This window comes from Podarcis gaigeae (genome assembly GCF_964106915.1).
Source record: "Podarcis gaigeae genome assembly, chromosome: 9".
Lineage (NCBI taxonomy): Eukaryota > Metazoa > Chordata > Lepidosauria > Squamata > Lacertidae > Podarcis > Podarcis gaigeae.
The window spans coordinates 41,664,002-41,688,493 of NC_139685.1; the positions used below are offsets into that span (position 1 = coordinate 41,664,002).

At 38.8% G+C, this 24,492-nt stretch overlaps 1 protein-coding gene across 4 annotated transcripts in view; it reads left to right on the top strand.

Moving 5' to 3' along the window:
* The window catches only part of LRBA (LPS responsive beige-like anchor protein), a 356,696-nt gene that overhangs the window by 277,285 nt on the left and 54,919 nt on the right, over positions 1 to 24,492 (top strand). For all 4 annotated transcript variants that reach the window (XM_083755165.1, XM_083755167.1, XM_083755166.1 and 1 more), the window contains exon 47: positions 4,189 to 4,341. In XM_083755165.1, the coding sequence (XP_083611291.1) occupies positions 4,189 to 4,341 (153 nt within the window). The remainder of the gene's footprint in view (positions 1 to 4,188; positions 4,342 to 24,492) is intronic.

A 24,492-nucleotide genomic window follows, 5' to 3' on the forward strand; every position in this document is an offset into this window, starting at 1 on the left:
AAAGTCAAATTGTAGTTAACTGTGTCAAAGTTCACATCTGTCTAATATTTTAAAGGTATTTTGGGAAGGTAAAAAATATGCTTTACATTCTACACAACTATGGAGTAAAAACATATGTTTGACTTAGAGAGAAGGAAGGTGGGGGAAAGCATTGGGATATATATATATATATATATATATATATATAATCACTTGACAAGAAGGTAACAATGAGAAAGGCATCTGCAATTTGCACATTTCCCCGCTCTGCCATTTTACTATTAATTTGCAATGTTTAGGCCAGATAGGCAGGAAGGAACTAATACAATGTATCATCACTCAAAAATAAAATATGCAAGGTTCAAGCAAAGGTTAAGGTGTAATTCAAGATTAGCCCAATGCTTTGATCACTATTCTTAGGGCTTTCATGACACGGTGACAAGGATTGGTTGTGACCGCATGTATACTCTAAACATTATTTCCTGGGTTGTGATACCAAATGACACAAATTGCTTCCAAAGCTGGCCCATGAGATTCTTCTTACAACATGCACTGGTGTGTCAACCAGTTTCCACAGGTTCACATGCTCTCAATGCCAACAACTCACTTGCTCCCTTTCTTTTCATTTTTGAGTAGCAGATTTCAACTGAGAGGAGCTTCCTAATACTTGACCAATAATCCATTTTATGCTGTAAAGTAAAATAAGTTGTACATATGTTTGCTAATTGTGAGAGTATCCCCCTCCCAACTCTTTGGTTGAGGGAAAAGCGAGAGACTGAGTGGAAGGGAGGGAGGGATCAAACACAATGACGTCTTTGATGTAATTTGTTGAAAATAGATTGAAAGTGATAACATATATTCCAGTGGAAGTGTAACAGTCAGCTTGTGCTGTGAGGCTAAGTTACCAGTAAATTACCTTGGGGACAGATTTTGCTGTGGAAAACGTAAGACTGAAGAATTTTCTAACTTGACACCGTTAGTTCTTATGAGCTTATTACTAACTAAGGGCACTTCCAAACATTGCTTTAATTAATGGCAATGTAAAGGAAACAGGAAGCGCAATAGGAAATAACTTATTCCTGTGAGGTGATAGTAGTCCTTCCTCCCATGCCAATCCTGCTAATCCTTGTGGTAGTCATCAGAACAGGAATTTCTCCATCACAGTCAAATAACATAACTTTTAGATTTAGAGTACTAATTGCCCACAAATGTATTAATATGGTAGGGCCCTCAGTTTGCTGGAGGCTTTGTCACTAAAGCCCAAGGTCCAAGGTCCAGAGCTGTTCTCCTGCACATGATTGTCATTGTCAGTTGTGCAGGGTCTTTCAAATACACACACCTATACCTGATGAATGATATTTCATTCTCTTATTCTGCTTGTGGTCCTTGTGTCCATTCCATTCCATTCCATGCCTTTCATTTATCTTTCCACCCTCATGCATTTAAAACTAAAAGGGTTAGAATTTGGAAACTTCTGGACTCAAAATAGTAAAAACAAACAAACAAACAAACAAACATTTTAAAGGGTCATTTCAGAGATATATTAAAGTTTTGAACTGTATTAAAACAAAATTAAAGACCGCTTTTCTTTAAATTATCGTTGCACGGTACTTTGTGCAATTCTTAGACTTCATTTTGAAGGTGCGAAGCAGTAGCAAAATAATGACATCTTTGCAAAAGGAGTAGCTGTTTCTGAAGGGGCATTTGGGATTCAAAAGGTGGAGTGAGGAATCAGGACACTTAACACGATTCCATTCCAAATCGGCTTTATGGCTTTGGAGTTTTATTAACAGCAGAAAAGTTTCACAACTTCCTCTGAATTACTGCAATAAGCTCTATGCGTTACTAGCCTTGAAGTTGGGCTGGAAGCTACAAATAGTGCACAATGTTAGCAGCTTGACTGCTCACTGAGGCAGGATATTGCTACCATGTTCTACTGCTGTTGCTAAAAAAATTGCACTGGCTGCCAATTAGCCACTATACCATAAAAATTAAAGGTGCTTGTTTTGGTATTTAACTCCTGTACAGGCTTAGGGCCAGGATACCTAAAAACTGACTCATCCCTTACATACCCAGTTAGCCACTGCACTGGAAATCGCCTCCTGCAAATACCATCTTATCAAAGGTCCATACTGCAGAATTTAGGAATTTGATCTCTCGTACGGTGGCATCTGCCCGTTGGCATACTCTCCAGTTAAATATTAGATAAGACACAATTTCTGTTGTCTTTTCAGAAAACAGGTTAAAACCTTCCTCTTTAAACAAGCCCCCCCCCCCAGTAGAGATTCTTTCCAGCCTGTTTTTATATTGGAATAGTTTTCAGAAGTTTTAATTGTTTTATCACTTGTCTGTGTTCCTGGGCTCATATGGGAGAAAGGGCAAGATATATGTTAAATAATTAATAATGATAATAGGTCACTTTTCCCTCTTGGAACTGATTTAAATGTGATTAATTACAATTCATGTAGGTGATCAGGGAGACGTATGTGGTGTGGTTGTTATTTTAAATGATTTTAAAAACCACTACATTTAATTTAATGGATGCAGTTTAGTCAACAAAGTGCCTCCAAATAATTTGCTAGCATGTTTTCCTTTTGTATCACTGACTCATTTTGACCTTGTTATAGGTTAATTAGCATGACTGTATACAAATATATAGGATGCATATCTGAAGTTTTTCTCACAAGGACTGAGGTGATAATAGCTTAATTCTTGCTTGATTCTTCTTGTCTGTTCTCCGGGAACTCTGGGCTGACCCTGTCCATAATCTGATGACCTGCCATTGCACTCAGCTATTTGGAAAACTGTTCTGACCATAGCTGACCCTGAGGGTGGTATCTGGAAGACCACTGATCCATTGACCCATGTCAAGAGTGGATTTAGAATCTGATCTACTGGGCCTCTTACATAGTTAGCCAGTGGAGCTACTCCACATAATGTGTTTTTCTGCTTATTAAATAGCATGCACTTTTCACTTGTTAGAAGGAAGACCAATTTTACACCAGTTACTAATTTCCTGGAGCAATTACAAATATTAAGCCTTTCCATTCATGAAGTGCCCCTTACAATGAAATTGATAGATTTTCCGCAAAAATGTAAGCTTGCTTTAACTGTGCCTTCATTAGTTGAGACATTTATATAATGTTCCATTATAGCATATATATAATTTTAAAAAAAATGGGTTAGAAACACACAAAGTAGAAAAGCAATTGTAATCAGTCAACACATGTGTGCCCCATATTTTCCAACATGAACATAAGACTGGGGCCAGTGTATACATGTATTCAGAAAAAGCAGCCAATTGCTTATATGTATGGCTGCTTCTTAAAACTCAGTTTTTGTCATGTGGCTCTGGGGTAGGGATGCTGGTGTTCAGAAAATAACAAAAGCCGTGTTGCATTAGAGAGCTGCTTGAGTTTGTCTATTGCTGAACAGACTCTTTGTATTCAGCAATTCATACCAATTGACAACAAACAGACCAACTTTATAAGTTGAATTGAAATCCATATTTAAAGTGGATTGCACCCATAAATTTCATTCTGCTCCTCAAAGAGGAGTCCATTCAATTTTTAAATTAGCCATTGTTTAATGGGTATTGTTGCTATTGCTGTTAGCAAAGAGATCGCTCTCATAGATTGTGATACTTGCAGTCCAGAAGTTACTTACCCATAGTGGTAGGACTGCAGTTGGCTGTTTTTACTAAGCAAGTTTCAGGGTGTGAAATGCCATTGTGGTACTTGCTTATTAGTTTTAGTTTTTCTTTATTAACTATACTTGTATGGGCATCGTCTCTTGGCAATAAATCCATCCATCCATCAATCAATCAATCAATCAATCAATCAATCACCAATACAAAACAATAAAAGCACTTGTTCTTTCTGGCAAAAAACAAAAACAAAATATGAATTATAGGGTTGAAATGCCCAGATTAAAAGTAAAAGTTGTTTGAAAGGCATGGTGCATGAAAAGGTACAAAAAGGAATAAAACCTGGCCCTCAGAGACTATAAGGATGGTAGCAGATAAGACTTTCTGGAGAGGTCATGTTGCCAGCACCAATAAAATGTATCTAATTTTATCCCTCTGTTGATGAAATAGTTTTTCATTCACTGGAGGTTCTGTGAGAGGGCGGGAAGTGATTGTGTGTGTGTGTGTGCGCGCGCGCAAAGTTTTCCTTTCGTCTTAACATGTTGGTTTTCATTTTTACATAGGAGCTGGTTCCTGAATTTTATTATCTCCCTGAGATGTTTGTCAACTACAATAATTACAATCTTGGAGTGATGGATGATGGAACAGTAGTGTCTGATGTTGAACTTCCACCATGGGCCAAAACCCCAGAAGACTTTGTTCGCATAAATAGATTGGTAAGATAAATGTCTGTGGACAAATGCTGGCTCCCTCAGCCTATAGAGCGAGATGAGCACCACAACCCCAGAGTCGTCCGCGACTGGACCTAGCGGTCAGGGGTACCTTTACTTTTACCTATTCTCTGTATTAAGAGCTGGTGCTTGAAATGTCTTTCCTTAGAGAATGAGATTAGTCCCTTTGTTCTGTGTAAAGCTAAAATTTATGAAGCCTAGGATCCAAAGAGCTATTTTAGGTATACTCATAGGCTTGGGAATGCCTAGTGAGATTCTTTTAAAACCTAAACAGTAGACCCTCATGCTTTTCTCATTGTTTTAATGTAATGTAAGGTTTTTTTGGGGATACCTTTATTATATTCTCACATATATATTTCTGGCATTACTGATGACACTGTTAATCTAGTGAAAGATAGACAAAATGTTCGTGTCTTCACATTAGGCATTTGATTAGTTCTGGTTCAGAGGGCACCATTACCCTTATGTATGTTAACTGTAACAAGTTAAAAAGTTGAATTTCAAACCACCTGCTTTCCACCTACCACTTCACTTTAATGTTTTTGTGCTAGCTTGTAATTATTTGCATCTTTAGCTATATCTCACTTGAGTTTTGTTATCTGTAATGAGCCACTGAAAGCACACACCTGCTTTCCATGGTAGCTTTACCATATGGGTTAGCTCGAGGTAACTGGCCAATCATCTTCACTTGCGGACCCATTTTTGTTTGTTAGTTTGGTCATAATCGGCGATCTTTTCCTCCTAAATACATCTTAAGTTATTTCTATCATACTTTTTAAAGAGCTCAAATCTGGGTTCATCCATTCCATACCTTGCAATGTATTGTAAAAATATATTCTTTTATTCTAGCCTGATAGACTTTATTTTCCATTACGTGACATAGTATGAAAAAAACGGGGTAGGAGATTGTAAATTATTTGGTTTTTGTATTTTATGCCACCTAATATTTCTTAGGTAGGTATTAAGACAAGGCCCATTTCTGTAATTATAGGATGAGAATCATATCTCTCTGTGATACAAATGTGCATATAATGTTAAATAGACCATGGAATGAAAGCATATGAGCCTAAGTATGTCTCAGTTTGGTCAGTGCCTGCATGGGATGCTATCCAGGAACCTCATGTACAATTACTTTGAACTCCATGATATTGGGGGGGGGGGGATAGTATTTAACTGTATAAAAGAAATCTGTCAGTGGTGGTGTAGTGGTTAGAATGAAGGACTAGTACCTAGGAGGCCAGGGTTCAGTTCCTTACTCAGCCGTGAAACTCACTGTGTGACCTTGGGCCACTCTCTGCTTCTCAGGCTAACCTTCCTTACAGGGTTATTATGATGATAAAATTGGGGTGGGGAGTATGATACCTTGAACTCCTTGGAGAAAAGGAGGCCTATAATGTAACAAATAAAGAAACGAGGTGAAAATTATTTCTATGGTACAAAAAGGTAGTGCTTGCATCAAAAACACCATTATACTCCCCATCCCATTTCATTCCCCACGCCTGGTTTGTTTTTTTCCCAGATACAGCAATCCTTCTAATCTTCCTTGCTTAATTAAGAGAGAGGTGAAGTTTGGTTTTAGAGTTCATCATAGATTTCCTCTTGCCCTGCATAAAAATATATGCCGTATGATGGGGAAAAGGAAAGTCCACATACCTGATGTTTTACATGTGACTCTTACTCTTTGTGCAAGGCCTTGCATTTGTTGAGTCCAAATGAAATGGAATGTATAAGTAATTTATATGAGTAATTGCATGATTAATGTTCTATTCTGGGGTTATGCAAAATACGTTGTGCCTCTGTAATTACATAGCTCCAGTGACTGTATGTCAGCTGTCTAATTAGTATTTTTGTAAGATTATATAAATGTGAGTAGTGAGGGAAATTATATTTTAAAAATTCTAATACTTTAAGAATTCTTTGTAAATAACACGAGAACATTTTAAATGTTATGAAAAAGCAGAGTTGTCTATTTATTACATCCTTGCAACTTCCTAGATCACAATAAATAACAATAGTAGTTTTAAGCACCCATTTTGTAAGCTATTGCATGCAGATTCCCCCCCCCCCTTTCAGTTTGTTTTACAGATTTTTCTACAGTGATTAGACCTCATGAAATGCATACTGCTTTGATCTGTGACCTTTTTGTGGTGCTAATCGGGTTCCTGATATCATTATACCTTGCTCATTAATCATATTTCCTACATCCCATCAGCCAACCAGACAGCCAAGCCTCTGTTTCAGCCCTGTGCCTGGCAGGTTTCTGCTTTTCCAGATTATTACACTGTGATACTTTGGCTTCTCATAACCAGACCCACATCAAGCTGTGTACTACAATTAAAGTCAGATGGTCCTCAGGTTGAACAGGGATATAGTGTTGCAGCTGTCCGTCTTTTATTGGAATAGACCAGCAAGGGGAACAGATGATATATAGGACAGTACATAATAACAGATTGTACAGTATCAGGTCAATAGCAGGGGTTCACAATGCTAATTGGCAGACATAGTTACTTTAATCTAGCTCCCAGTATTAAAAAATAACAAGATGGGGTTTCATTAAAACAGATTAGATATATCTTTGCCTTTGTCTTGGGCGGAAAGAAGTAGGGGGAAATGTGAGGATATAAACTACAGTGACTTATGAAACCAGAGGTTAATACTTTTTTTAAAAAAAAGCAGCAAAAAAAAATCAAGTTTAAACTGTAACAAAGGATAAGGTTAGCATCCCCTTTAAAAATCTGGGAGAACAACAATATATTCAGCTGGTATTCAAAAGCCATTGAAGAGGGTTCTAGATAAACGGGCAAGGGAACTTGAATAGGGCTCCTGATGATGGGCTTTGTTGGCTAGGCATGCTTGTATGGCGTCAGATATTCTTCCAGTCCCAAACTGTTTACGTACTTTGAATTAGAAACAGAAGCAAATTTGTAGCTAGCAAACTGATATGATAGGTACCTTACACTTACTCCCAGTCATTAGCTTTGTTGTGGTATCCTGAACTTCCTGAAGTTTCTGAAGTCTTTGAAGGAAACCTTACATTATGTGCATTGTAGCAATCTAGCCTGAATGTTTTTTGTAGCACGGAGAACTCTATAGCCAGGTCTTTTTGGTGTACTGCCAAATGATTGGTGGCTTTTTGCTCATGCAATGTTCCAAATAACATTTTCAGATGCAGAAACAAGTTTTTTGGTCCTCAGTGCAGTCATTCACATTTTCTATAGCTTGATCAGCATGTTTTGCTTCCTTTTGTCAACCCTTAGAAAGGTAAACAAATTTAAACAGTATTTTTTTCCCCTAAGCTTGTTTTGATTAACTGTCAAATTGTTTAAATGTCACCTTGCTATTTGCCATTTATTGCTTCAGTCATTCCATGACTTAACCTGTTGTATCCTAGAGCTGTAATGACCATACTTCGTTCATGGATTATACTAGTTTGGTAGGCAATCTGTGCAAATTTCTTATTGTCGGGGGCAGCCAGGAACATTTTGCCGCTAGAGGCGAAAACCCTGGCACTGCCCCCCACTTCCTGTCCCTCACTGATGCTTGGCGCCTGGCAAGCAAGGTGCTGCTGGGTGCTTGGTATCTTCTGCTTCTGGCCTTTCACAAAGAGAATGAGGGGGTGGAATATGGAGGCCTAGGGAAAAGTAGAGGAGTGTGCTGCCACCCAGGAGCATGCTGCTGCAGCCTCTGGAGTCGAGGAGCAGGAGGTGGCAAGCATTTGGCACTGGTGAGCTCCCAGCAGTAGCAAGTGCTACTGGTGAGTGAGATGATGAGAACTGCAGCCCTCCCACCAATCTCTCACTTGTCTTGCCACTTTGGGTGGTGGTTTCTCCTCCTCTCAGCGTGACATCCCCTCTCAGGGTGCTGTCCTGAAGCAGCTTGCTTCGGACTGCTTCACGGGCAGACTGGTTGTGCTTATTATGGAGTGACACTGCCTATACGATTCAGCTCACCCGCACTGTGAATTTGCCTACAAGCCCACAGCGATTTTTTGTGATGTTTTAGCATTTCAAAAGATAACAGAAACTGTTACCCACAGTGTAAATGAGACTTTATTCTACAATACTTCTGACATATAGACTGCAAGTACTGCCATCAAGAGTCTCTCTTAATGAATCTCTTGAGAAGGTAGCATGGACAGAGATCTGATTTCAGGAACTTGGAATCCAGAGAGTAAGAGAAGTTCTGATTCTGCATGATCTCTGAGAGCTGTAAGGTATGACTGCTGTTTCTACAAGGGTTTAAGCTCAACTGAGTACCGAAATAGGAACTGAGGCCGTTGGTTGGGCTGAATACCCCAGCCGTAGGAAGCTGCCTTATATTGTCATTGACCCTTATAGCTCATTATTGTCTACTCTAGAGAGTCACTTACAGACACATTGTTAAAACTGTGTTTATGGAAGACAATCTTAGTCGGCTATGATTGATCACCAAAGAAGAAGACTCTAGAGATAACCAAAGTTGTTCATTCCAGGTGTTGATGTACTCCAACCTCCATCAGTCCATGCCAGCATGGCCAGTGTTGAGGAGTGATTGAAATTATAGCACAACTGTCTGCTAACAGTTGTCCAGGGTTTCAGGAAGCGGTCTTCTCCAGCCCTATCTGGAGATGCCTTTGTGTGCAAAGCATGTGCATAGCTGATCTATGCTAAGAACTAGCAAAATCCATGCTAAGAACTAGCAGAAATTTAAAGGGGTAGAGCTTTGCCAGCACTAGGTGGCCTGCAGGTATATCCCCAGCTTTAGGTACAGACCTTTAAGGGAGAGTGAATGCCCTTGAGCAATTGATGAGGCAGTGGAGCTGTTAATTGTGATATATTGCTTCAGCAGTTTGGACGCTGGCCTTTGGTCAGTGTCAAGCATCGAGTGATTGCGTGGCCTGAATATTACTTTGCCTGAGACCTAGTTCTCAGGTCATCTTCATGATTAAGGGTCCCCAAAGCAGATACCTTGGTTGTCCACCTGTAGACAGTCTTGAGTATATTCTTGAAGAAGTGTTCCATTATCTCTCTTAGTGACACCATTTCTAAATTCAGCTAGTAAAAGCATTTCACGGAATTCAGCTACTTTGTATGCAAAAATGCAGGCATTCTTGAAGCCTAGAGGCCAACTCTGTATGGAAATTGCTCCCCTGCATAAATGGAACTTCTGAGATACAGGATCACTTAAAAGGAAAGGTGGCAGGCTGCATACTCCCAGTGTGGTGTAGTGGTTAAGAGCGTTAGACTCATAATCTGGGGAACCGGGTTCGCGTCTCCGGTCCTCCACATACAGCTGCTGGGTGACCTTGGGCCAGTCACACTTCTCTGAAGTCTCTCAGCCTCACTCACCTCACAGAGTGTTTGTTGTGGGGGAGGGAGGGAAAGGAGAATGTTAGCCGCTTTGAGACTCCTTCAGGTAGTGATAAGGCAGGATATCAAATCCAAACTCTTCCTCAGTATCTGATCCAGGGCAGGCTAGACCCTTTCCCAGTGGCCTTTCCCAGTGAGTGATCATTGTAAAGTGAAAGACTTCAGGCAGCCTGGAGAGCTTCTCTCAAGGAAAATTATTTGCCATCGATTGGGGAGGGTGGGGAAGGAGTACCTCACTAGAGTAGGAATTTGAATTCCTTATTAGGGACAGAACTGGATTAGGGACAGAACTGTCTGCAGCTATTGTTCTCAGAACAAATAGATGAGATAGGTCCCCATATTTGCTCAATTTATTCAAGGAACCATATATGTTGGACTGAATTGAAGGGGCTGGGAGATGTATTATGATGGGAGTAGGATCAGTATTGTGACTGATTGACTAGTAAAGTGGTTGATACGTTGCATTGTTTCAATTTATTTGACTTTTGCCTAATCTAGAAAACACTAAACAATTACTGTTTCTGCCAGCTACCATGGTAACAGTATTCTGGGCTTCTAACCAGGCGATCTGTTCTTGCTTTTAAGTGCCTTCCCTTTCTCCTTCATAGGCAATTAATTAATTAGAGAACTGACAGTTATTTTCAAAACCATGCATTTTCTTTCATGCTGATATTCCAGTGGTCAGATCTGCAAATGTAAATGGAAAGTCTTGTGCTTAAAGCATTTGACTGTCACTCTGAAGTTTATGTTTGCTTCTTTGTTTTGTTTAGGCCAGAGTGCCTTTTCTATTATGTGGCATCTAGTGCACTTGGGTATAAATAAATGTTGTTAGTAGTGATAGTATATTCTCTTGTAACAGGATGGTGTGAGCATGTTTAATGTTAAAGTAGATTTGATACCTTGAGGCATCAAAATGTGTGATAACCAATAATGATAAGTGTGGAAATCATGCTGTGCCTATAGGTTCATATACTTAAGCAAAATGGCACCATTACAATCACTTACTCTTATCTCTTCTGTACGAAGAGTTATAGAACCCACATGCTTAGCCATTCCTGGCTTGGGAGTATATGGTCTCTTAACTACACAGCAACAAAGAGGCAGAAATTCTAAATGCTCCATGCATACACATTACCACCAAAAATATATATTGTAATGGCATGTGGGTTGGGCAGGAGAGAAAGTGTCATTTTACAAGGGATGTGGGCAGGTGCAATTAATTTCTGCATGCAGAAGCGCTTTCCTCCTGTCTTGGTCAAAGGCTGGAGCAGAGAGCATCTAGTGTGTAGAGTGGTAGCGTCTGTCTCGCTGCAGTAGTGTCCCCCATGCACTTTACTCGACAGGCGTGAGCAGCAGCTATATAGGAAAAGGTAAAAGTGTGTACTTGGGGAAAAGAGGCGTTGGCTTGCCTCCAACAATCTTGATGATTTCAACCTGTTTGTGTTGGGTCATGTCCAGAAGAGTTGTTGCCAACTGAGAGCACTCTCCTGGATCCAATCCACTGTTCTTTAGAATTTAATTGGAGCTCCTATCTGCTTGGCCCCATGCTGTGTTCCATTTCGCAGTCTTGCTAGAGTTTGACAAAGAAATGAAACCTGCAAAACTGGTATCTCTCTCTCTCTCTCTCTCTCTCTCTCTCTCTCATCTGCAGTCACCATGATAACATTTTTTTTCAGATTCCCTTAGACCTTACTACCTTACACCAGACTCAGAAATAAAAAGTTTTGTATTTATTTACAAATAGTGTATATACACCAGGGTCGTTCTTATAAATAAAATCTCTCATCCAGCGTGCCTGCTATTTTCACTTTTTCTTGAAACTGCAGCATTCATTATCTTACACTTCCCCAGTCAAGCGAAGAAATGCTGCTCGAATTTAATTCCCTCGAGGACAGTAGTGCCATCCCTTACCTTATACATCTTCCTTGCTTTATAGGCTGCATTAATAGAGAAGTACAAATGTTTCCACCCCCTCTCAGTTTACTGCCTAGAGTTAAGTCTTCTTCATATTGCATATTGATGCAGCATCAAGTTGAGTGGCTCGTGCAATTCTTTTGTTGGAAGATATTTTCAGAAAGGTGTACTATTTCTTAAATAAAAACGAAAGGAGAAAACATAGTTCATAAAAACAAAGGGATTTGTCTAATTTTTTTATGATTTGAAAGTTATCTGGCAGGCTCTGATAACTAGAAACAGGGAAGTGCAGAACACCACAAAGGTTCTCCTACAACTGCTGACATCACCCGAGGCTTTCACTCTAGGCTTGCTTTTTATGGGCAGACTCAAGGTGGATGAATCAGCCTGCCCACAGCTTTGTCCCATTCAGCATTCAGCTTCCCTCTCCACACCAAGTTCCACATACAGGAGCTTTTGTGAGTTTCGCTAAGGGTCTCAAGGATGGAAAAGGACATCTCTCCATGCACAGCAGTTGGTCTAGCCTCTGCCCTTTTATCCAGCAGCTAAAAAACAAAAAACAAATTAATGAAGTATTAAAAATAAAAATATTATTTATACCCCACCCATCTGCCTGGGTTTCCCTAGCCACTCTGGGCGGCTCACAATAGACATAAAATACATATTATTTACATACACACACACACACCCCAACCTAACTCATGGTTCTTGAGTTTAATACAATAATGCACATTTTTAGATTGATGTTATTTTCAAAGTTTATAGCAAAATTTCTCCTCCTCAAGATATCTGGGGCAGCATGCGCATAACAAAAACCAGCAATTAATTTTAAATTATCTTTTTATTCCTTCTCAAGTTCTGCACTCTTCATAGCTGGACTGAGATTTCATCTGTTGTTTCACACACACACATGCCCTTCCATCTGCTTTTCAGTAGCAGCTTATTTTGGAAATCATTGCTGCTGGATGTGAGATGGCCTCCATCTTTAGAGCAACTCTAAAATTCTGTGATTTCTGCCATCCAATCTTTCCCACTTTAAAAGAAGGCAGATGCTTCGTAAAATATTGATTTTTAACATGCCTTTTCCAATTGAGTGAGATGTTTTAATTTAGTGTTTCTTCTTCCATTATCTTTTCTTGCCCCCTTTTTTCATGGGTCTGTGTATTTAGTCTGTGAGCCTCCGGGCAGGGTTTTGTTGTTTTCAGTTTTGTGTTTTTATGTAGTACGTCACTTTGTTTTCTTCCAGGTGCTTAAAAGATTATAGTGGTGGTGATGATAATATGTAGAGAAGGGTAAAGGGGCTTTGAATGCTGGAATCATAAAATATTTACGTGTGTGTGTGTGTGTGTGAGAGAGAGAGAGAGAGAGAGAGAGAGAGAGAGAGAAAGTATAAGCATTCAATAAGAAGGTTTGTAAATTCATTTTTCCTTTATCTGATTAGGTAGTCTACATTTTAGGCAATGATGTGTGAACAAATCTCAGGAATTCTTAAGTTCTTGGGGCAAGTTGTACATTTGTGACTCACTGATTAGTAGATAAAGCATAATACCTCTTAATTTGGGGTCACAAGTGCTCAACTGTCATGTGCTGACCTTTTAGTCATTACATTTCGAAGTCATGTCATTCAGGAGGCTGGGGAGAAATCTGAAGGACAATTCTGAATGACTGGCGTTTACTTGGAGTTCCTGTTCATACAATAATGTGTATAGGTTACATACTTGCATTATGAATAATGCAGATAAATCCACATGTGATATGCTATAAATATGAGTGGTTGGATGAAAAAGGTAGAACTTGAAGCCCAAAGTTTCAGGATTCATAAAGTTTGTAGATGCTGAAATTTTCAGTTTCTGAGTTCAAAGCAAAATTTATAAACCTTAAGGACTCTGTTGATGTTGAAAAAGTTAGGTACTTTTGTTTTCCCAGTGGCTTCTACTTTATGGTGTTGTGTTAGGAAATAAATACTGCACGTATTCAGAAGAGTGAATAGGGAGAAGGAGGACCCTTTAAGCAAAGGGCAACAATCTATCTCTTTATCTAAATTATCTGTGTGAGGAATTTTGGCACTGCTGGAGGATGGTGGGGCAAACCCTCCGAAATTGTCTAGGGGAGGAAGTGTGCTACAGGCAACGAGACGTTACTGTGAAGCTTAAGCAGTCAATTTATCTGTCTTACTAGGTGACCATTATGTGGTTGTTTTAGCAGCCACAAATATTGTCAGAACAAATGAATTCCAAGATAATGAGTACGTCAAGGCTTTCTGACACTGGTGGGTGTGCCATCACAAATTAACTAGTATTAAAATCTTTTCAGTACACACTTGTCTAAGTTTCCAAACTTTTAAAACTCAGCTAGAATATTTATGTCAAACATCAGCTCTCAACAGACTTCAAATGATGCAGACATGGAAGTCTGTTCTAGTCAGGGAGGAATGAGATTGACTTGTTTTTTTATATATTTATAGAATGGCTGTGAAGGTAATTGTGAGAATCTATGTATTCAGTCCTGCTTTGTGTATCCAGTTTCTGTGAGCAAAAGTTAGATAAATAGAAAGAGATGACTTTTTATTGTTTGTTGCAGTCAAAACAAGGGCAGGATTAATAACTGCACACTTTCAATGAATAAATGATCAGTTTAAGATTTAGTACATTAATTTGCAGGTCTCAGGCAATTGGTGGGATTGAGAATTAAAAACCCAGTTTGTTATTGACCTATAACTCCCATTGTCCCTGATCATTAACTATGCTTGCGCTGATGGGAGTTAAAGACCAGCAACATCTGGAGAGTCCCAGTTTCCTCACTCCATTCTAGGAGATGCTCTTTCAAGCCCAGGCAGGACCTGGCTTGATGGCAGTAGGCAAAGCTCTTAAGTGATCCCAGTAAAGGAAGCACTAATCAGTTATCAATTCTATTTCTTTCTCCTGGCAACGTTAGCTTGGATGCTTAGGAAGAAATTTCAGGTTGTGAGCCATATATATCTATATAGTTTGCTATATGCTATGTAATTATCTCTTGGGTAGAAAGAGGAATGCACCTCCATCCTCTAGTCTAAAGAATCCAGAAAGTTAAGATCCAAATGACAGCCCTCTAAACTTTCTCCCAGATCAGATGTCATTTTGCAACTTCTCATAGATAGGCTTATTATTAATAATATTATTAAAACTTCCATCCTGCCTTTCTTCCCCCAAGACTCCAGGGTGGCAAACAACAAAATAGCAAAACAATACTTTAAAAAATAAAATAAAAACAATTTTAAGCAGTCACATATCCTCACAGCTAATAATTTAAAGGTTGCCAGGGACAGTATATCTCACCCATCAAATGCCTGGGTGAACTTCTCCTACTAGATTTTACCAGCCACATTGGACAGGGATCAAGAGGATACATTGTCGAGTTCACAGCGGCAAGTGTTCTGGCCATATCGTTAGGCTACAACAACTCGTGCTAGACGATGCTCCAGGGACCTCAAATGGACCTGCACTAATTGTGGAATCAAGTTTGACATGGTTCTGAATGATTTTGCCCTCAAAGTGCTTTGCAAATATCTCACAGCAAGCTGTTGAGTGGTCTGTTAATGACAAGACCCTGGTCTGAACCAATCAATCTACAGCTCTGCTGTTTAGTTCACTGAAGATGGAGGTCAATAAGTATGTTCTCTTTGCTGCTGCCAGTACCACATGGTAAACACAACTGTGCACTCATACCTGTGTTTGGTCAAATTTGTGTTGGGACTTATGCCACCTGTGCTCTAGCTGTTGACCAGCCTGCTTCAACATTTGGAGCTCAGAAAAAGCCTCAGGGTCCCTTTGGCTTAGAGAGGATGCTTAGGAGAGTGAATCAATGGGCCTCTCCATCTTTCCACTCCACAGTGAGATTAGAACCTCAGCCATGCTGCCTGGAAATTCTCCCAGGGCATATTTATTTATTTAAAAATGTATACCCTGCTTTATAAGGAACTTCCTCCATAATCTACAATAAAAAAACCACACTCCACATAACAATAGAATATAGAAATACAAATGCAGTATGCCGTAATAACAACAAACCAGCATAAAAACTCAAGAAATAGAAAATAAAACATAATAGGGATCATAAAAGCAGCATTGAGACATAAAATGCTAAGAATTAAACCCTTTCTGTAGTGAAAACCAGATTGAGGGTATGATCAGCGTTACATGTTGGGTGCATAATTTATTGAGCTGCCCCATGGTTGTCATGGTGGCCATCAAGAGCTGAACCAGCTCAGGCAACATGGAATTAGATCCTCACCAAGACTAACATCCTCAAGTTCTCTATCATACCACCAGAAACCTCCTCCATCAGCTCAGTAATGGACGTGGCTGAGCAGCGGGATGGGTGATACAACGAGCAAGATCCCTGTCCTGTCTGTAACCCAACACCAAGTACAAACTCTCACATCCAGCTCCCAGATGCATTGGTTTTCTGGTAATAATGATGGTAATTTTTATGAATGACTGCCATGCCCCTATTCCGTCGTCCACCTGACCTCAACTGTGCTACACTGAATTCCCAGGCAACCACACCTGCTTAAGACCAGAGTGCCTCAGCTCAGCTCTTAATAATACATAACCACATCAACCACCTCATCCATGATCAGATCAGTTACTTCATTGTGGACTGCTATAGCCACAATATTGGCCATAGTGACCCCCTCTGCCAAAAGAACCTTCAACAGGAGGATTTTGCAGAATGATTTTGATGCGGTCAGTTCTGACTTTTCCATTTTATCACTGTTCACCCTAGTTTGACTATTACTAACAGGAGGCAGAGCACAAAGAAAAGTGTTACATTTTACTAGTAGGCTGCTGTTTTTCCTGGTGTAAGCAAGAGGTCTGGTACAGCCTCAAATAATTTCTACATCTAGGGTAGGGGTAGTTGAGGAACTTTGGTGGACCACTCCAGTGTCCTCCTATCTGCTTCCCTTTAGTTCAGGTTAAGTTTCTTTCTTCGTTTTTGTTGTCATTTTATTTAGAATCAGTTCTAGGCCTGGGAAACAAACCTTCCACACAGGTTCTTGTGCAATCTGCACAGGAAGGGGTTCCCTTCCTGGGTGGCATTTCTGCTTCAAGAACCCTGCCTGCTACCTGCAGGAGATGCAATGATGGGTCCAGATAGTTCTAATAACATTACGAAGAGCAGGCATTTACTAGTAGATTCCATTTTTATTATCATGGAGGGGGATAATTTCATTGTACTCCTCTATAGTTTTTAGGATTAAAACTCTTGCATTAAATCTACTAATAAATTCGGTTGTCGCATGATTTGCCTGAAAGCTAATCAAACCAAAATGTATGTTTTGGTTCACCTCATAAGAATGTAGGAATTTTGTTGTCTAACACAGGTGAATTTTCTCTAACAGATTTAAATTGGCAAAGGAGAATGATTTAAACTGGTTTCCTTTCTTAGCCAATTATAAATGAACTGTTGGTTTAAAGTTGTAGTTCAAGTTGCTTTAAGACTGTTTATAATGTATCCTTTGAAAAGCAATTGGTGCCTGTCTTTTGTTGCAAAGCAGTAAGTCTGGGGCACAGAGCCTGCAGAGCAGTAAAGGAATTTGATTTTACTCATTTCTAAAATTAAAGACAAATATCTGTTTCTATTGGATTATAAACAGGTTCTGGACAGCTTCAGCTGCTACATAAGCCAGGGATATTTTAATTTGCTGGGCAGACATGTTTACTGTGTACTATGTAGTTTATGAGTGTTACCATAAATGAGGTAATCTTGCATCTTGGTTTCCATGTGTGAAACATTACATGAGCAAATGCAGCTGGGTTGTTAGTTGATGATATTAGTGGACTTTATTTGGACATAAACTATGTGCTGAACTGTTTAAAATATTTGCTTTAAAGCTGGTAATGCTGTTTTCTTTAGTGCTTTTATACAACTTCAGTGAAATTAAAATTCACAAAAGGTGCATATCTCAACCTCAGTGTTAGCAATGAAGATTCAAAAAGTAACACCACATTCCTGATAAAAGTAAACTTTATATTCCTTCCTGATAACAGTTTGCATTAAGCATGCACATGAACAGTAGCTAGCATGGTAAAGTGGAGCCAAACTCTGTTTGTGGAAAGTATCCCTGTCTGATTTGGGGAGATTGCCCCTCTGTGCTATAGCCCACCTTAACAGCCAGGTACTCACAACTCTCTGGAGATGTTTTGTGGGAAGCTAATGGTCTGCTGGGGGGAGGGACAGGAAATTCACATCCTGTCTACTTTCTTCCATGGGTTTTTCCTCTGTATTGAGACCACTGTGTTTAGCTGTATACATTTGAAAAATCCAAAGACATAATTTTTATAAAATCTTATTGAGAGTTTAAAAAATCTTAGTGAAAGTAAAAACAAATAGTTCAAATATATTTTGAAATTTACTGCTGTTCCTAAATTAAATTCTCATGGTGAAAGCTTGTTGGTAGTAAATAACATTTTTGAACTCTGGATGGATTTACAATTGCATGTGCAGAACCCGCATTTATTCAGCATTCTTAGCATTCAATATATGAAACTGTTACTATTTTTGCACACTTTAGTACTTCAAGGTATACCTTTAATTAGCAGCTTATACAAAGATTAGATATGGCCTTTGATTAATAACCACTGAAAGCAAATTGCACATCATTTATTTTTATTTTTTTAAAAAAAATATTCTAGGAATTCTTTTACTGTGGGATAGTTTTAAGCTGGATGCCAGTAGAAAAGGACTTGGAAAATAATTACAAATTGTTGTGGGCTGTTTAATGTATAAGATGGAGGATGGGGGGTGGGGAGGAAGACAGGGGTCAAGGAAAACGATGTAATACTATAATGTTTTTAGATGTATACATGGCATTCCTACATTGGTTCAATTTGTTAAGCTACCTGACGTCTTCATGCATAGTTTAAACAAGATTTTGTTCTTGGGCTGCTCTTCCTTTTTAGCTTTCTTCTTAAGGAGAAGGATGATAAATGGAAATATAAACATAGCATGAGAATGTGAACTAGCTCCCAAACATTTCAATAGGTTTGTATAAACAACTGGTCATTGTTACCTTTAGTTGGATTACAGTTTCCCTCAACGCAGTAAGGCACTTCATCTGTGTTTTGGTGTATTTGCTTAAAGACCTCGGTGTTTAAATAATGGTTATATAATTATACATTCATTAAACATTTCATTTTAAGACATAATATCATAATAACCTGAGCTGAAGAAAAATTGCCCGAAAATGGACAAGTCTTAACTTTAAACCATTTGTTTTACTGAGTTCATTTTAATTGTGTCTCTTTAAAACAAGGTATTGTATCCTTTTTCATTTTAAGAATACTGGCCATAGATGTCTTTAAATGCTCACTGTATGGGTTGGACCACATGGCCATAGCCTAGAAGAAACATGGGGGAGAATATATAGCTCAGTTGCAGAGCACATACTTTCCCCGATTTCAGTCCCTGGATAGGAAAGGCTTGTGCCCGAAATCTCTGTCAAGAACTGCCAGCAGTATAGAAAATACCAAACAAGATGGGCCGTTGGTCTGACACAGTATAAGATAGTTTGCTATGTGTCACTTGAGATTGGACGCAAGATCCCATTGGGAACCAGCACAAATGAGTATCTTAAATAAATTGAAACAGCAGAAATAAAATGTTTTCTACTAAGTTCTTACTTCTTTTATTTCCCTATAGCTACGACCTAATATTTTATTTTTTAAAGAGATTTCAAATATACAATTTTATTTTTGGAGTAAGAGAATGAATAACATCGCAGCTGAAATCAGAATGAAAACATCCCTACCTTGATGAGTAAAACAGTATTAAATCTATTTTTAAAAAACTTTCTAAGGGGGCGTTTTTGGAAACGAGGCTAATCCACACAACATTTTCATTTTAGGTACACTAGCCATTTAAGCAGCTTTGAAATTTATACAATTTTTGTTTAGCTGTCAAAATATTTAATTATACCCTGCCTTGAAGGTGTAAAACTGTCAAATAAATCAGAGTCTTTGAATAAATGTTTGGCGAATTGCTCTGGCTATGACACTGTAGATGCTACTTGGCAAAACTTTGTGGTAAACGTTTAGTCAGCAGGTATAGGGCAACGCTGGTACGATGCTTGATAATTACTTGTAAAACAGCAGGTTGTGATGAAGTGGGTTCAGATGTTGCATGTGCAGCTTCAGAGCACTGGGAAACAGTGAACCTAGCTTAAAAAAAAATATAGATCTCTGTTCATTTTACAATGCCAGGAAAAGTGCTATCACTAAAAACATTTCCTCAGAAAAGAATTTTTGTTTTAATGAAGCCACTCTGAAAGCTATATGGGGAAAAAGAACCACAAATCTCAAGTCTCTTGCTTTTGTGTGAAAAGGCTAATGTGTCTATAATTACTAAAGTTTCAAGAATCTGGTTAAGCGGAAATTTTTCTTAGCGCGCTCCTTGAGAAATATATATGTACAGTGGTGGTAGTAGTGGCAATGCAAACTCTAAACTCCCAAAGGTGATTGGGGTGAGGTAAATTAGTTCCCCTTTGAAGCTTTTCTTCTCCCCTCCTTTCAGAATGAATGAGGAGGTCCTTGAATGAAAGCTGCTTTTCATTAGTGCCACCCAATACCTATTTGAAAGAAAAAAGCTCTCCTAACACACACAAACACAAGAGTAAAGGAAAGCTTCCCCTTTCTACAAGGAAGAGTTCAGCTAAACAGCTCCTAGCTTCTCTTTCCACTCAGGTGGCTTCAAATCAAAGTTAATTACTGTAGTCATTTATTCTAATCACTCTCTTCGTATGGCTAGCTGCATTCTGTCATGGGGTGGCATCGTTTGAAGCCAGTTAGGTTTGAAAGCCACTGCAGGGTACTTGAGCCTCATTAGTGAGGCTTATCCATGCCTGGCTCTGGATGTGATCCCTGATTAACTCTCTGTTAGCCTCCCTCCCCAGACAACACTCCTCCCTTCCAATTAACTCTTGCCTTACTGTCTGCTTTTCACTCATATCAAGACATACAGCGTGAGGAGATGTTATTTAGCTGGCCTTTTGCTTTGCTTGCTAAGGCAAAAACACCTGTATTTCTTGATTTGCAGCTCTTTTACACAATTGCGATCGGGACAGGTGTTTTTCTTCTTTTCGCTGAACAGCACCAACCCATAGCTGACAGCACAGTCCTCTTCCTTACTCACTGGACTACTTTATTCCAGTCAGGGACTTTGTGCAATTTTCGAATGTATGCATGTGTTTGGGTCCAGCTGTGACTTGAAAGGTCTCCAGTTTTGTTTCAAGCCAGTGAAAGTTTTGTAAATGATGTGAAGCCTATTAGATGGATCTGAACTGGCCCGTTTTGCATTCTCCAGGGGGGGGGGGAGGAGAGATTAAAATCATGATATGAAACTCATTTATAAAATGGATAGAACCTGGAGCTTCCAGCACTCTGTACTGCCTGGTACCCTGTAGTCCTAATTTCTATTCAGCCATATACAGAGGCTTTGAATTAAACCATGGCATCACTTTGTATCAAGACAGATTTTAGCTGGTGTATTTGTTAACTCATCTGTAACAATAAGTAACATATCATATATTCATGATATATCAGGACAGGCAGAGGGAAGCAGCCATCAGCAGTATTGTTGTACTGAAACATCTGGCTCTAAGACCCAGAATGTGGTCTTGGGGATGGGGAGTTGAGAGTTGAACCACATTTCTCTTAGGAAAGAATGAAGGCAGTATCAGAAAGCTAGACACACATCAGTTGGGGAAAAATGAGTGGTGGGTGGACTACTTAAGATCAACCCTTGAGTGGCCCAACACATGGATGACAGTAAAAGAAATGGATGGGATTTTTGCAGAAATGATTGTTCCTTGCAGATCAAACTCATTCAATCCTATCTGCAAGGAACAATATGCATTTTATTGGGGCATATTCAGATTGAGCCTAACAGTTTTTAATAGTTTATGTTATGGTATGCTTGGTGAATTTTCACTGTGGATGCTGAAATCAAGTTTGTAAATTTTCCTAATGCTTTCATGATGATACAAACGCTGTTTAAAGTCAGAGCGATGAATTACAAAGAAATATTCAGGATATCAAACAATTGTTTGTCTCTGTATTATTATATTCTGAGACCAGTGCTTTTTTGTGATGGTACTCACCTGTATAGAGTACCATCACTTCTTTTTTTGCTGCCCATGGCAGCCATTTTGTACTAGCACCCACAACACTTTTAACAAGAGTCCTGGCTCCTTTTTAAAAAACAAAAACAAAAAAGCACTGTCCTAGATTACCAGTGTATTGGGAATTATGTTCTATGGCTTTAAAAATATTATTATTGATAGAGCTACACAGAGTTTATCCAGTACATGGTGGGTATAGACTTATTCATTTATTTGCTGCACATTGCAGTACATTCCCAAATAATCAGTATCAAAGCTTGGCTTTATAGGTTAGATTTTTTAAGATAGTACTGGCCTACCTTCCAGGATTTTGTAAAGGTTGCAGAGAATGCATTTTAAATATTTTTAGCATGGGAAATTTGCTATGTAAATCAGTCTTTCCCAACCTGACACCTTCCAGATTTGTGGATTATAATTCCAAACAGCCTCAACCAGTATGGACACTGTGCAGAGATGATGGGAGTTGTAGTCCAAAATATCTGTATGAAAGCAAGTAAGGGAAAGAAAGTTGCCTTGTTAACATCAGCATTGTGTGGGCACATATAGGTGCCATACAGTCAGACCACTGAACTGGCTAGCCTACTATTATTGTTTACTGGGACTGGCAGAGCCGCTCAGGCAGGAGTCTTTAATTGGAAATGTTAGTTACTGAATCTAAGCATATTTGGATATGCACTAACACTGAGCTAAGGTCCCTCCCTATTAAATCAGAGAAATAAAATATGCATTTGGACCAGGTAGGAGAATTCAGAAACTGAGTTGTTAGCAAACAATGATGAGAGAGGTAAAGGTTTTGTGAGAATGATCTGCGATGAGTACAGGGCAGAACTTTTTAGGCTCTAGTGTGGACATTTTGCTTCATTTGAGTAGATGTCCAGTCATGGTACAGAGTGTGTGGCAGTTTTGATCCTGTTTACAAATGTGCAGGCTATTCTCTTTTGATATGCAGGCTAGTGCTTTCTACAAAGCCTTTCCTACTCCCAGGAGGAAAGGGATTATGAGCGGGAGACGATTCCTGCGTCATGCAGGGGGCGCTACGCCCCCTGCTTCAACTCCAGGGCTGGCGCCACGCCCCTCCCCAGTTGGGTACCTAATAGGGAAGCTCGGCGGGGGCGTGGCTTGCTGCTCAAATGCAGCCGCGCCAGGCATCCTCACCATTGCTCACACATTTTATTCGAGTCAATAAAGTTGTGGCCTTTACCTTACCCATTAACCTTACATTCTGTGTCCACGTGTCTTTATTCCCCAAGCGGGGATCGGGTCCTCGAATCACAATATGTAAACACAAGCAAAGCATTTTAGTCTTTATTCTTTTCCTTCTGTTCAAGGGAGATTGACTCCTTAGTAAATAGCATCAGAATGCAATGAACCTTTTGGTGGAAGTCTGATTTAAACACTTTTCTTAGCATTATATACGTGCATACTTTCTTTCTAAATAATGAATAAGTCCAACATGTTCCATAATGTTCCTGTTCTTATGCTTCCCCATTGTACTATTCCTTATCCCTCGGGTTTTTAGGAATAAAGAAAAATAACTACATAGAATGCTAATGTCAACTGAATAGTCACTATATGTATAGAATCACACCACATTGTATATTTAAAGAATAGCAAAATAGTCTGATAAAATGTCTATACTCTACAAGGCATACTATTCACCACCTAGGTTGTTACTGCAAGTGATGGTCTATATCAGGAATAAATTAGAAACAAAACAAAATAAATGTTAGCAAATACCATTTATTTTATTGGACAAATTCATTTAAATGTAACAGGTAGGAAGCTGCTGTCATTAATGTGTCTGTCTTTTTCTTTATATAGTCCCCTCTTGCATATTTACTTCTAGATGTCCAAAACAAAGCCAGTATTTTAAGAGTTAATTTCTTATTAAGAAGAGAGGAAATCTGGTAACTATTGAAGAGACTAGACCTATTGGTGCACACAAACAATTTGTCAGTCTTCGTAAACGTGAATAGCTTTCTGCAAAGTGGCTGCTCTTGCTTTGTTTGAACAGTCTAAACTTTTCCTTTTCGGAATTTAAATCTTAGAAGGGAATGTGATCCACATATTCAATCAAAATCATTTAATTCAAAGCATATTTTGATTGGAACAAAGCTGACATGGAAAAGAAACTCCAGAATTTTTTTTTTTTTAGTTGAAAGGACTTTTTATCATATATTTAACAGGAAAATTTGAAATGGTTCTAATTAGGCCGAAAAAAACAACCTTCATCGTTGTAAATTAGAAAGGTCATACATCAGTGTTAAGGAAACATTACTGCTAGTGTTTGAAATCCAGCACATGAAAACATAACAGACTGCTTGATTTTTAAATTTTGTTTGTTGCCCATAGTATAATGTGATCGTCAAATTTATATAGTCTTTAAGAAAAGGGATGTGCGTTTGAAACGAAAGAACAGAATTTTAAGTCTTGAAACTAGTTACTGTTTTTCTTTTCCTGTTCAGTTTTTTTCCTGCACATTCCTTAAATTCTGTTTTTTGTATAAGATTATTTTAGCTCATGTCTTTAGGAAATATATACGTTTTATATATTGAAAAACTACTTCCTAAGAACTCTGAAATGGTAACAGGTTTATCTTACAATTTTGGGTGTGCAAAATTGCAAGAACATAAAGCCCACCAAAATACTGTATTTATATAGACCACCTCATAGACACACATGATGAATTTTATTGACAGTCATTGGATTCTGCTGGAC